Source organism: Grammomys surdaster, unplaced genomic scaffold, assembly GCF_004785775.1.
Source record: "Grammomys surdaster isolate TR1022 unplaced genomic scaffold, NIH_TR_1.0 364, whole genome shotgun sequence".
Lineage (NCBI taxonomy): Eukaryota > Metazoa > Chordata > Mammalia > Rodentia > Muridae > Grammomys > Grammomys surdaster.
The window spans coordinates 1,335,673-1,349,282 of NW_021604783.1; the positions used below are offsets into that span (position 1 = coordinate 1,335,673).

At 49.0% G+C, this 13,610-nt stretch overlaps 1 protein-coding gene across 4 annotated transcripts in view; it reads left to right on the forward strand.

The window, feature by feature from the left end:
• The window catches only part of Gas7 (growth arrest specific 7), a 234,896-nt gene that overhangs the window by 215,320 nt on the left and 5,966 nt on the right, over window positions 1–13,610 (forward strand). For all 4 annotated transcript variants that reach the window (XM_028780144.1, XM_028780147.1, XM_028780145.1 and 1 more), the window contains exons 9-13: window positions 3,034–3,112; window positions 6,417–6,545; window positions 7,864–7,987; window positions 11,674–11,753; window positions 13,113–13,211. In XM_028780144.1, the coding sequence (XP_028635977.1) occupies window positions 3,034–3,112; window positions 6,417–6,545; window positions 7,864–7,987; window positions 11,674–11,753; window positions 13,113–13,211 (511 nt within the window). The remainder of the gene's footprint in view (window positions 1–3,033; window positions 3,113–6,416; window positions 6,546–7,863; window positions 7,988–11,673; window positions 11,754–13,112; window positions 13,212–13,610) is intronic.

Below are 13,610 nucleotides of genomic sequence, written 5' to 3' on the forward strand. Positions count from 1 at the left end.
CACCTTAAACTGGATGAATCATCACGTGTGATTTTTTTCATCTTCGAAAGAAAAGTCAAAGTTCCTGAGAAGTCAGTACCAACAGAGTCCTCAGAGGACCCCTCTGTCATCCCACCCTTCTGGGGGCGGGGCTTAAGAAAAAGTGACCACAGGGGTTGTAGTTGTGAGGGAGCTGTGATAGCGAATGGGACAGAGATTTTTGCCAACTGAGTATGGCTTTGATTAGGACTTTGCATGCGCTGACTGCAACCAAGCCGCCTCCTCCCCATCAGCCACAGGAAGACCCATCAGGGCCTACGTCCCTCTTCAGACCTGAACATGGTTAGCTGTCTCCTGGCCTCTCCTACTGCTTTCTGAGCCTGAGACAAGGCAGGAAGCACACGGAAATAGCCCTGCCACCAGGGAATGTAGCTTCCTATGGGTCCTTGGCATCGCTGTATGACTCTGGAGTCTTCTGGCTCCCACCCCCTTGGCTTGGGCTCCTGCCAGGGACATTTTGTCCTGCCAGCACACAGCATATGCTCCTAAGATAAGCAGCCGACTCCTCATGCCAGACCCCAACACATGAGCACACTCAACCACACAAGCTCAGGTACATCCCATGCACACACCCCATCACTCCTCCGCCGGCAGGCACAAAGTATAACAGTGCTAGGTCCTGCACCTATAACACGGCTCTGGGTGACTGGACCAGCGCACCTTGAAGGCTTTGTGGGGATGTGAGGGTTCGGAAACCACAAAGCAGTTAGGTACACTTGAGCTATCTTGCAACTTAGATGCCCTGTCCAGATTCCATGTCACAAGGCCTGTGCATGCTGGCAAATCAGCAGCCTTCAAGGTTCTCATCCTGCCTTCTGCCCTCTCATGTGCAGGACCAACATGAAATGTTGGTCATTCTTGGCTGGCAGTTCTGACAGGAGCCTGCATTTTGATCTGTCGTGCCACAGACTATACACTGAGATAGGAGTACACCTGACAGTTTTTCATGCACCTCTTTCTCATTAGATGCCATCTTCGAATGAGAATTTCTAATGACTTTCTCCCAAAACATTTAAAGCTTGATTTTAATTAACACATATTCATTTGGACATACTGACAGGGCCAAGTGGGGTAGTTTCATGCATTTGAAGTGCCTTAGAATGCTGAGGAGAGAGGGATGTAGGCATAGGGCTGAGGCCATCTGGTAGTAAGGAGTGTCAGCCCTCCACATGGGGCATGCTATCCCTGCAAGTAGGACTGAAGACACTGTCCAGGCTGTGAATGGTGCCACTTCCCCAGCCCCCAATATCCCTGAGCTAACATTCTCAGGATGCCAGACCTGGCCCTAGCCGGTTACCCTATGTGCTCTGCTGGCAGCCAACATACAGCCCTGTATGTCTTCGCCCCTCTCAGGGCCTTTTCAGACTCTATGTCCAGGACTTTCTGTGTGCCACTCAGCTCCCACAGCAGCAGCACCTCACCCCTGCAAGGGTGGTGGCTTATTAGCTGTCAGGTTCAAGCTAGGATCTGCAATGAAATCCTGTATGCATGGCATAAGGTGATGGTCAGGGTACCTTTTTACCATGTTGTCTCCATAAAGTCTCCTAACAGCTGCCTAAAGACCAGAGACAGAGCTCAGTGGTCAAACGCTTGCATGATACGAGAAGTCCCAGGCTGTGTTCTCTAGTGAAATACACAGACATGCCCTCGAGGCTCACCACCCTGCTCTATCTGTGTGGTTCTGAGTTTGAGACCCTTATGTGCTGCTATAAGTGGATAATTATGAAGAAATCTCTTACGGTTCTGAAGGCTAGGACATTCAAGATCAAGGGGTAGCATCTAGAGAGTGCCTACACACTGCCCTAGCATGTGAGAGAAGCCACCACATGTCAACAGCAAGGAGAGATGGCTGGTGTAAGGCCCCCCGAGCATTTTGTTATGTTCTCAAGAGTCCCACCTCTTAATACTGCTGTGTCAGGGATGAAGTCTGCTGCACGTGCTCTGAAGGGACACCTTCAGATCACCTGACTCATGGAACTGCCACAGCAGCTTCCACTGTGAAGTGAGGTAGGGGAACCTAGCCCATGCAGGTCTGCAAAATGGAACATTCTCCTCGCAGCTTCTCATACCCCAGGCCTTACAGGCAAAGACGTGTCCACAGCATCATCACCCCAGATCCACCTAGTCTTTCTCTGATAGGACCACAACAACACACTTCCTTCTTCCAGACTCCATAAATTCCGCTTGATAGTTCCTCATGAACATTCACCAAGGCCAAGCTAGCACTGCCACCAGGCAGATAGAGAAGTAGATCATGAGGGCCAATCTGCTAGCTGCTGGCTTGGAACCTGGAAGCAGCCACTCAGGTGCTCTGCCCCAGCGGGCTGTCTTCTAAGCAGACTTTGCCACTGAAGTTTAATGACTTCCCTGGGGCTAACAGCTTTCCCATGAAATGAGGTCAACTGGCTGTGTGAGAGGTTGGGAGAAGAAGTCAGGGGTCCTGTTTAGAATGGTCGTGGGGCTTAAGGGTCCAGATAATGAATTCTGTATCTTGGGGGCTTTGGAAATCTCCAGGACTTCTGTTTAGAGCTTCTCTTCGGAGCAGAGAGATGGCACAGTTTAGAGTACACACTGTGCGTAAGTGGGATACGTGATCCAGAATCTACTAGAAAGAAGCCATGCCTCTGCAGATGGCTAGGAGAGTCTTCTCAGTGTGTGGCTGCACCTGGGATGTCCCTGGACCCAAGTGGACCATCTGTGCCTCTCCTGGAGGCCAAGTGGCTGAGACCTGAGAGCTGGCTGCTAGGGAGGGGCGTTCGAAAACAAATCTCATTTTCTTCCTTCAGTTCCTAGCATATGTTTGCCACCTCAGCAGCAAACCAGGGTGTATAGTAGAAAGGCTCTGGGGATAGTGATGGTCAAGGCATCAATGTTTTATGCCTCCCCAAGATACGGAGCTGAGAAACGTGATCCCATCTTAGGGAAGGCTGTAGCTTTGGGCCAGGGCTCTCTTCTCTGCCTCCTCCCAAGTCTAACGGTTCCTTCCTGTTGCAGCTCCCTGGGAGAGGCATGGGCCCAAGTAAAGAAGAGCCTGGCAGATGAGGCTGAAGTTCATCTCAAGTTCTCTGCCAAGGTAACCCTCCCATCCCTCCAGGATTAGACCAGGGCATGCCAATACCTGGTTACCAGCTTTCTCTAGCTTGTATTGCTTGCCATTTCCCATGGTATCAAGTCCATGAATGCAGAGTTGAGAGGGGATGCCCACAGCTCACTCCCCATTAGACAGTGTCTCCACTGAACAGACAGTGTCAGAAATGACCAGATATGTGACCCAAAAGCACAGAGAAAAAACACAATGTAGGTGCTGAGAAATTATTCCCTTTTTAAAAATGCAAGTCTAGGTTTCTGAAAATTGATGGTTAATATAATATGAGTTTATTTAACATCTTTAATCATAGCTATTTTAACAAGCCGCTCACAGTAAGCTCTTAGGAGCCATGGGAGGCAGCCCTGGGGTCTGTGTGGTAAGAGTGGACACCCCCTGGTTCACTGGGGTGATTCTTTGTCAGTTTCACAGATTGGCACAGCAGTCAGCTCTGTCTCTGGGAGCACTGGACTGTGGCCAGGGGAGGATATTTTAAAACTGATTCGTTGCTGCAGAATTTCTGAATGTACCCTCCTTTTATCTGCTTCCAAAGACACTAGGACCAGACAGTTTTGAGTCCAGACCTGTTCACTACAGTGGACACTGAACACTTTGTAGGATGCTTATTAGATACGTTCAGAAGAAACAAGTAAACCAATCAGCAGTTCTCAATCCCCCGGTCACAACCCCTTTGGAGACAGAACAACGTTTTCACAGTGTTACCTAAAACCATCAGAAAACAGATATTCATCTTCTGACTCATAACAGTAGCAAATTACAGTTATGAAGTAGCAACAAAAATAATGTTATGGTTGGGGTCATCACAATACGAGGAACTGTATTAAAGGACCACAGCATTAGGAAGGTTGAGAACCACTGACACAGAGCCTATGGCTATCTCCTCTCGGTCCCCAGTCTTTTGGCTCTGCTTTGCCTTGGGATTTCCAAATGAACCTCTTTTCTCTTCTTCACTTAGATCTCCGTATTTCCTCTCAAGATTCTTACCTCCTTCTAATCGAAAACCAAACTAAACATCTCAGTGAGAACTCACACTAATGTGTGTGTGACTGATAGGTTTGCCCGTCAATGTGCCTTCCTTTTAAAGGAAGAGAGGCCTTTGGGGGTGTCACCCAGCATCTTGACCCGACCCTCTCTTCCTTCTCACCTCCTGCCACTGGCCAACACACCACAGCAGCCCTGAGTACTACATGTTCTTGTGTCTGAACATCCTGAGGCCCCATGTTCACCAACTTTGTCATTTGATGGTAGTATCCCTCCAAGGCACTGTTCCCTCCTACAGCTTTCATGATAGCTAGCCCTCTCTTTGTGATACTGTCCCCATGTGTCATTGCAATTCCACCGTATCGGGTCATTAGGGTCCCTCGCATGAGCACTCTTGAAGGACAGGAATATGCCACTCTACCTAGCCCTCACTCTGCGATGGTGTGGTATACACAGTAGAATGACTGACTCAAGGGCTGAGTCTGTGGGTGAGCTTTGCAGAGAATTGTGCTGCTCCTGGCTTACAAAGGGTGTGAATGCTGGAGACAGAGCTGGCATCCCCACCCCACCCCCAGGCCCTTTGGGGAGTGACATTTCCCAGCTCACAGGAGCATGCTCACCCTCATACAACCAAGCCCTTCCCCAGCACACAGGAGCCCCTGTGAGGAGGGAGCTCCCTGAACTGCCACTTTGAGCACTGCAGATGAAGCAGCAGGTTATTTTTAAGCCATGGTTCATGAGAAGCTTCTCTCCAAGGCCTCCCTCCTCCTGTCCCAGCTCCTAGCAGAGATGGTTTTCCTGCCTGAGGTAGACGCAGAGGCCACCAACTAGAGGCAAGAGGCTAATGGGTTCATCTCTAGCACTAGGGAAAGACCCTAGCTGAGGAAGCTTCCGCCCTCACAGCGAATGCCAATGGTGGGTGTAGGGCGATTTCCCAAACACTAGAGCGGTTTTAAGCAGGGTTCACAGGCTCACAGACCCCAGCACTAAGGACAGCTCATGGAGAAAGAGCACACAAATGCAGGCCTTATGCCATCAGCACTTCTACAGCTTCTGGCTTGGGTGTGTTGGTAACTGCAGACTACCCCAGTAGCCTCCTAATGGTGGCACGGTGATTTCTTAAGAGGAAGGGGATCCTGAGGATTGATTCGTCAGCCTTGAAGAATATGATTCCCAAGGCACAAAACCTGTTTTATGTCAGCTCCAAAAAGGTTTATTGAAATTCTAGTCCATCTGAATGCTCAGTGTCGGGGCTAAAAAGCCTTTTAAGGAACAGGATTGCATACAGCAGCAGGCTCTCCAGCTTCCCCCGTCTCCCAGCTCAAGCCGGTGCTAATAGCAACAGCAAATCACAAGAAAGGTGCTTGATCTTTTGGAAGGCAGTTAGAACTGGCCCCAGTGAAAGAGGGGAACATAGACACATTCCTGCTGATCAAAGGAAGCCTGAGCATGCAGTAGGGGCGTGTGTCCACAGGCAGATCTGTGGGCAAGAGAACGAGTGTGTGCACCCAGTCCTGTCACTAGCAGGCTTTGTGAGCAGGGGTGGGTTACTTGTCGGCCCCACAGTTCTATTTCTTCATGTGTGGAATGAAGTGTTCCAACCAGGCTTTAACCTTGCTCAGCTGAGACCATAAGAGACATTCGTACATGGTCACCAAGCACATGTACATGCCTGCCCCCATACCCACTCAGAGATACACGTGTATGTAACCAAAACAGATGCTTCATGACACGCTACTTTTATTCTGTCTAAAATGGACCCTAATATGTTTCCTTCCAAGTTGGGTCTATTGTCTCAAAAAACCTGGTCCTGACCCACTAAATTGATTTCACAACTGTAGTCATTCACCACTTGGAAATAGTCACAGGAATCATTTCCAATTTGGAATTTTTCTTTTTCTCTTCAGAAGATGTGAAGAGAAGCTCCAGTAGCCCAGACCCTCTGGTGTGAGCCAGACAGACCACTCATCCCCAGAAACACTTTGAGGAAAGATCACTGATGTCATGCATGGTGCCAGGGTTTCAGAGCAAAGAATGAATCTCAAAATAAAACACACACACACACACACACATATGCAGACACACACGCAGACAGACAGACACACACACACACACCAATGTTTTTAAAGAAAAAAAATGTTGGTTTTAAGAAGTCCTTAATATATGGGCTAGAGAAATAGATCAGTGGCTAAAGCAATCAGTGTCTGGCTCACCAGAAGGTGGGAGATCTCCTACATTAGCACAGCTAGTGCCTTGGCACTGACTGTACCCCCTCTGCCCTCCTCCACAGCTCCACAGTGAGGTGGAGAAACCCCTGATGAACTTCCGAGAGAACTTCAAGAAGGACATGAAAAAGTGTGACCACCACATCGCTGACCTCCGTAAGCAGCTGGCCAGCCGCTATGCCTCAGTGGAGAAGGTGAGAGGCCAGGGGACCCGGCTGGTGGACAGCTGGGAACTTCTAGGACAGGATAGGTATACTTTGCCTTTGTAAGCTGGAGTAGTAGGGAGAGTCCAAGGAACCCCCATCCATCCATGTGGCAGGCAGGAGTTGCTACCCCAGGACACTTGGATGACTCTCCCAAGGGCAAGTGGGAGCAGGGAGACACCACAGGTGAAATGGGAACTGCAGTGGGCACAAAGGACAAGGTGCCCCCTCTTTCCGCACACCACATCAGATGTGCCACAGCTGCTCATCAGATGTGCCATGGCTACTGAGTCTGGGCCTCACTTTCGGGTGCTCCCTGAATGAATATCCCCTCCCAAATGCCCAAAGAATTACCTTCTGTGGGTGCCCATACCCTGGAAGGCAGGACTGCAGGTAGTCAGTTCTAGAGGGATAGGGTGGCCTGATTTGGTGCCCTATAGAACAGGAGGGGCAAACCAAAACAGGTACTCAAAACATGGCTACATCTCTATCAAAGAGTGAGTGGAGGAGGAGGAGGAGGAGGAGGAGGAGGAGGAGGAGGAGGAGGAGGAAGAGGGAGAGAGGAGGGGGAGGGGGAGGAAGGAGGGGAAGAGGGGGAGGGGGAGGAGGAAGAAGAGGAGGAGGAAGAGGAGGAGGAGGAGGAAGATGACAATGGTGATGATGATGCAGGCACAGTAAGGGCTCAAGCTGTGAGATAAGTAAGTTGGTATTCACAGCCTATTGAGCCCTGCCAGGGAGAAGCTCAGTTGACCTTGTGGTCCCTTCCAACCTTGAAAGACAGTGGTTTGTTTTATTATTATTATTATTAGCTTTTTAGGTTTATTTATTATATTTATTTTATATGTATGCACATTTCGCTCTAATATGTCTGCACTGTCTACTTGCCTGGTGCCCTTTGAGATTAAAAGAGTTCACCGAACCCTCCGGAACTGGAATGATGATTCGGAGCCCCCACAGTAGTGCTGGGAATCAAGTTCTGTGTCAGCTCTGAAAACCAGTGTCTTTAACCGCTGAGCCATCTCTCCAGCCTCAGAGACAGTGGTTTTAGGCACATGCTCTGGATGCAACATGACCTCAGAGACTGACAGGTCACATGCAGATGTGGCTGGAAGAGGGCAGACAAGGAAAATCTAGCTAGATGCCGTGCCATCCCTCTAGCTCCTCCATGCCGGGTGGCCATCAGCAGCACCAGCGTAACAACCTCCACATATGCAGAGGAGATGAGATCGGGTAGGTGGGTGGCTGGACCCTGAAGCCTGGCTGCAGCTTTATGAACAGTTTCTCTGGGCTGGGCTGTTCCCCACTCCAGGCCCGCAAAGCCCTCACAGAGCGGCAGAAAGACCTGGAGATGAAGACCCAGCAGCTGGAGATCAAGCTGAGCAACAAGACCGAGGAGGACATCAAGAAGGCACGGAGGAAGTCCACTCAGGCTGGTGAGCCCATTATCCTGACTACACCCAGCGCAGAGGGAGGGGGTAGCTTTCTGGTTGCATGTAATTTCCCATCTTCCCCCTTAAAGTATTCCTCATGTCTCCTCCATGCACCATGTCCAGAGATCTCAAGAGACAGGAAGTAGGCAAGCTACGTCAGGATCACACTGAGGGCTTCCTGCCATGGCCTTCGGGTTCTCCTAAGCCCTCAATCTAGGTCCGAAGGTTGACAGATTGCTCCAGGCACCAAGAGCTCAGGTCCCTATCCCTATCTGAAGAGTTCAACCCCAAGCACACCCATCCAAGATGCTCCACCACCCCAGGGAGTTAGTTATACTGTGGAAGTGAACTCTTGCTCTGACTACAGAGGCCAGCACTGGTTTTAAAAGTAAAAGCATCCATAGTTTAGAATTTGCCCACATTGTTCCTGTGAGCAGGTTTCTGCTGCCACCTAGTGGTAACACTTAGCTGATACACAAGGAGGAAAGAAAAAGGCCCTTCGAGACAAGAAATGTAACAACTTTCTCAAATATGCCAAGACTCCGCCACACAAGGGCAGCACATCAACCTCTGGATTTAAGACTTGTGTTGTACAATGAGGGCTGGCAGATCTTTAGATATCCTTCCGTTTAATCTCTGGTGAACCTGCTGCAATCTGTATCATCCTAGAACAAAGTCGCCGCCTTAGAACATGTAAAGTGGGGTAGAAATAAATTGACAAACATTAAATCCATAGTAACACATCCTGGGTCCAGAAACATTTTCATAAATTCCTGACATGTTTATTGTAAGTTGGAAGGGGATCCTAATAGGGAAGACATGTATTCAAATTAATTCATTAAATTACAAAACAGAGCTATACTGCAGCAACAGTGTATGGCAGCTGGTTTCATCTGTGCCCACGAGCATGCAGTGCTATTCACTAGAAATCCCCAAGCAATTTTCTGAGTTCAAATAAACTAGATCATATGACACTCTATCTTCAAGCTTCTTTTTCGATTAATATGTCTTAGAAATAACCCCATCTCATCCCCTCTAAACCACTTTCTACATCCATCCATGCAGATCAGACACCTTTATTTTTATTGCTATATTTTATGGTGGCGCTGGTGAGGGAACGCAGGACCTTACACCTACGAGGCAAGTGCTTTTCTGCTGTGCTGTAGCCGCAGCCCCAACGATTGTATGCAGACTTCTTTCATCATTCCTCGGGTAGATTTTTAGGGCCTTGCCATTGTTTCAGTCTGTTTGCCTGGGACCAGAGATACTGAGTTTGTTATTGGAACTGTAACTCCCTGCAAATGTTAAGACCAGATCCTCATATGGAGAGAAGGAAGATGCTGGGTCAGAAGGTTTGATTCATTTTGACAGATATTTCCAAATTGCTTTCCAAAGAAGGTTCCATGGCTCACACCTATGAATACATCGTCCTTGAATGCTTATCAGCATTGCCTATTATCAAACTTGAAATCACTGGTGTGCTGGTAAAGAATGAATAATAGTTTTTGCTATTGCTGTGTACTTCTCTATAAGACGGTTGAGCATTCTGAAAATACACTCGTGATTTTTTTACCTCCCCTCCCCCATGAGCTGAGGAACTCCAATTCTTCCCAATTTTTTTGTTGAATGCTGTATCTCATTCTTAGTGACTGATTCACAGCTCGGGTAGGCATTAGGGAGATTCACCCTGGTCATCTGAATTGTAAATATTTTCCTATGGTTTTCATTTGTCTTTTACTTTTGTTCTTTGAAGAAAAAGGCAGGTGGTACGTGCGTACGTGCATGTGTTTAACTTGCCTGGTTTCTGCTAAGGGTTCTCTGTTCCCCTCCCTCATCTCTCACAATGCTACTGGAAGGAAAGGTGTCTGGATCCTCCAGGGCTCTGACTTCAAGTCACCGTCCCCACCATGAGGAGTCTCTTGCTGTCTAGTCTGTGTCTCCATGCCAAGCACTTATAATTCCATGATGACTCTTTAAAGCTATAACTGTCATACCTGTCAGAAGAAGAAACTGAGGCAAGGACAGATTAGTTGGCATACCCAAAGTCATGCAGCATATAGGGTGGATCTAGGCTGGCAGCCCTGACATTCTGGTTCCAGAATCCTCTCTCTCAACTGACACTTTGAGAAAGGGTTCACTCGCCACTTCTCAGGCTTGTCCTGGAAAAGAAACACCCTTCCCCTACACCACTTTCAGGTGCAGCAGACATTCCTGAAACAAGTTCTCAAAATTAGGATGGACATACAGGGTACCAGGGGCCTCACAGTGTATGTACACAGGGCAGCATGCTGGCTTCATCCTGGAGCAGGTGAGGTCACTGTGGAGATTCGAGGATAGAGATGCATCTATGCTCTTCCCTTTGATTAATGCTCCTAGAACCAAAGGGGTAGTCATTGGCCTTGGGCAGGGATGAACGCTGTCCCCTGTGGTACAGGTGTTATAGCTGTGAGGGTAGGATGTGAGAATTCTGAGGTGGTCTTGAGTTACAGAGACAAGTCTCCCTGTTTTCCTCCACTTTGCCACCATAAGGCACATCATGAGTAAGAGTTATGTCAAAGGAATGACTCTGAATCTGTTTAAATGACTAAATTCAATTCTGAGAATTCCTAGAATATCCTGTGGTTGGATTAGACTGAGTCACTTGGCTCTGGGGGTTGGCGCACCAGCTTCTCCCAACTCGAGCAGAGACTGCGATGCCCCACTCTCTACAGAGCCACACTTACACAGGGCAGCACAGTTGCATGTCGGCGCCACTGACACGTTCCTCGCCACAGGTCTGGGGACAGTTGGCTTCTGGTTCAGCAGGTCCAGGGCACATCCTAAAGTCCTGAAGCTGCCACCAGTTCCCAGGGTCACTTGATGCCATCAGTGTGCCAACTGTGTTTTATGTGGCAAGGCTCCAGGTGCCAGCATCCTTACTAATAATACCTTATAGTCACCCCATAGTTCGTTTTTGTTCTAATTTCAAAAACACTTGAGATACACATGTCATTACAGGAAGCAGTACATTAGCTGTGGAGTGGTAGTAGTTGTGTGTTCAGATTGATGTTGTGGACAGAATGCTGCATGAACACTTCCCTCTGGTTCAGCCTGACTCAGTTTCCCCAGGCTCCCACTTGTCTGCCCTCCTCTAGTGCTTGGCTTTGTACCAGTACTGTACAGTGAATGATCTGTGACCACCAGGCTGTTGGGTTGGATTCAGAATGCTGTCCCATTTCTATCCCTATCACTGGGGTTCGTGTGTGTGTGTGTGTGTGTGTGTGTGTGCTCACACACGCACTGGGTAGTCTACCTGGGTCTTGCATATACCAGGCAGACATTCTTACCACTTAGATACATCCCTAAGTTACCCAGGCTGGCCTTGAACTTACAGTCCTGATGCCTCAGGCTCCCAAGCACTGAGATTACAGATGTATACTATGGTACCCAGAGTAGTCTCTTGATGAGAAACCCCCTGCCTACATTCTTGGGGCCTTCAATGGAGTTCAGATAGGCACACCGAGGCTTGTCTTCTGTGACTTGCCTCTTTCATCTATTTCTTTCTCTTCTCCTCCCCTTCATACCCTGACTTTACAATGACCAGTGTGAGAGGAACAGCTATAACCATGGGCACAGACAGAAAAGGGCAGCCATAGTGGAGACAGGGTGGCATGTAACCGGGCATGATGGTGGCTTTTGGCTTTTCCCAGGAGATGATCTCATGCGCTGTGTGGACCTCTACAACCAAGCCCAGTCCAAGTGGTTTGAAGAGATGGTGACGACCACACTGGTATGTGATCAGAGAAGTGTATGCATGTGGTAAGGGAGCTAACACACAAGCAGCTCTAGGCAGGGGACAGTGGTCATGGGAGGATGGGGTGAGGTAACAGCAGAGATGGTCACTAGAGCCGTCCCAACATTGGGGTCCAGACCTCAGTCTGTACACGCTAATAAATTCAAGTTCCTGCTCTAGCTTGCCTTGCCCTGTGAACTCAGCAAGGGCCAGGTCTTACTCTATTCTCCTTTGTCTGAGCACTGAGAGGTCAGAGTGCACCAGGGATTTCCTCATCTCAGAACCATGGCCCTACTGGGATAAACTGAGAAGCATTGGAAAGCTGATAGTCTATCCCCAACACACACACACACACACACACACCACACTTAGGTCCTTGATAAAGGGGGTCCTTATGAGACACCTGAGTGAGGCAGCTGGGGAGCTGCAGAGAGGCTGTAATGGAAGACCATGGTGGCAGACCCAGCATGCGATCCTGTATGTTCTTTATTAAGGATCCGTCATCTCTCCTTGTTGACCAGAAAGTGCCTGAGCAGAGCAGTAGGCACTTGGACCATGTGAGAGACAGGGACAGCATCATGCCCATTGTTTACCTTATCATCCCAGTGTCCAAGATAACCTGCATGTCCCCTAACCAGCTACCCTGTCCAGATGCTAGCCCACCTAGGAAGATTAGCAGACTCCTTCATGGCCAGTGCCCTGGTTTTCCTCTCCTCTGTTAATCTTCTAATTAAGCCCCCTTCTTTACCTCCCTTTCAGGTTAATCACCTGGCAGTGACCTAGTTACCCACAGAATAACAGCTTAATCCTCTAAAGTCACGGAACCAGCTAGACACCAACGACCAGCCCTCTCCACTATTCCCCTTGACAGTGGCTACCTCATACCCAGCCTGCTTTGCTCCCTGCCCAGTCTTCATTGTCCCTCAGCACTGGGCACGTGTAGAAGCCAGAGTGCTTGAGAGGCTGAGAGCTCCAGCACACATCCCATCACTCCACCGCAGATGCAGCTTAAATGCTGCTCTTTCTATAGCTCCATGACACGCAGATGCAGCTTAAATGCTGCTCTTTCTATAGCTCCATGACACTTTGGGCTGATGGGGACAATCGTAGAACCTCTCTCTGAGTCCTAGTGGGGATAATCAGATATTCTGCTTGTGGAGAGAGTTCCACACTGAGCTGGCAGGGCCACACCCATGACCTTCATCTTCACCCTAGAGACTGACTTCTTCTTCATCAGAGCCTAGAGAATCAGATGGGCTGGGATCCACAGCCAGGGCCTTGTGTATGACACCTGCTTGGGGAGGTCCCCCTGTTAGGGATGTGCTCAGGAGCCTCTGGTCTTTCCTTCCACCTCAGGAGCTGGAGCGGCTGGAGGTGGAGAGGGTGGAGATGATCCGACAACATCTGTGCCAGTACACACAGCTGCGGCATGAGACGGACATGTTCAACCAAAGCGTGAGTTCCCTACCTTTCCACCAAGGCTAGCAGGACAGACTTGGCATGCTATCCCAGAGGTCCATAAGATCCATTCCTAGGCCTGGTCCTCCTGGGGGCTACAACCAAGGATGGGGCATGGGGCAGGGAGAAGCTGCATTGGCTTCGTCTGTTTTTAGATCGGATGTGGCTAGGCCTTGAACGTGTGATCTTCCTGCCTCAGTTTCCCCAGGACTGGGATCACAGTTATATGTTTTCTTCCTGCTCTGCAATGGTTAAGATAACTAAATACATACATCTGTCTCCCGTGTGAATTTGCTTTAGAAAACAAATCAAATCCACAACTTCTAAAGTGAGGATGGGTACCCAAGGGCAGTTCTATTTGCCCATGGAAGACAGATGGAGGAAGGGGTCATCTTT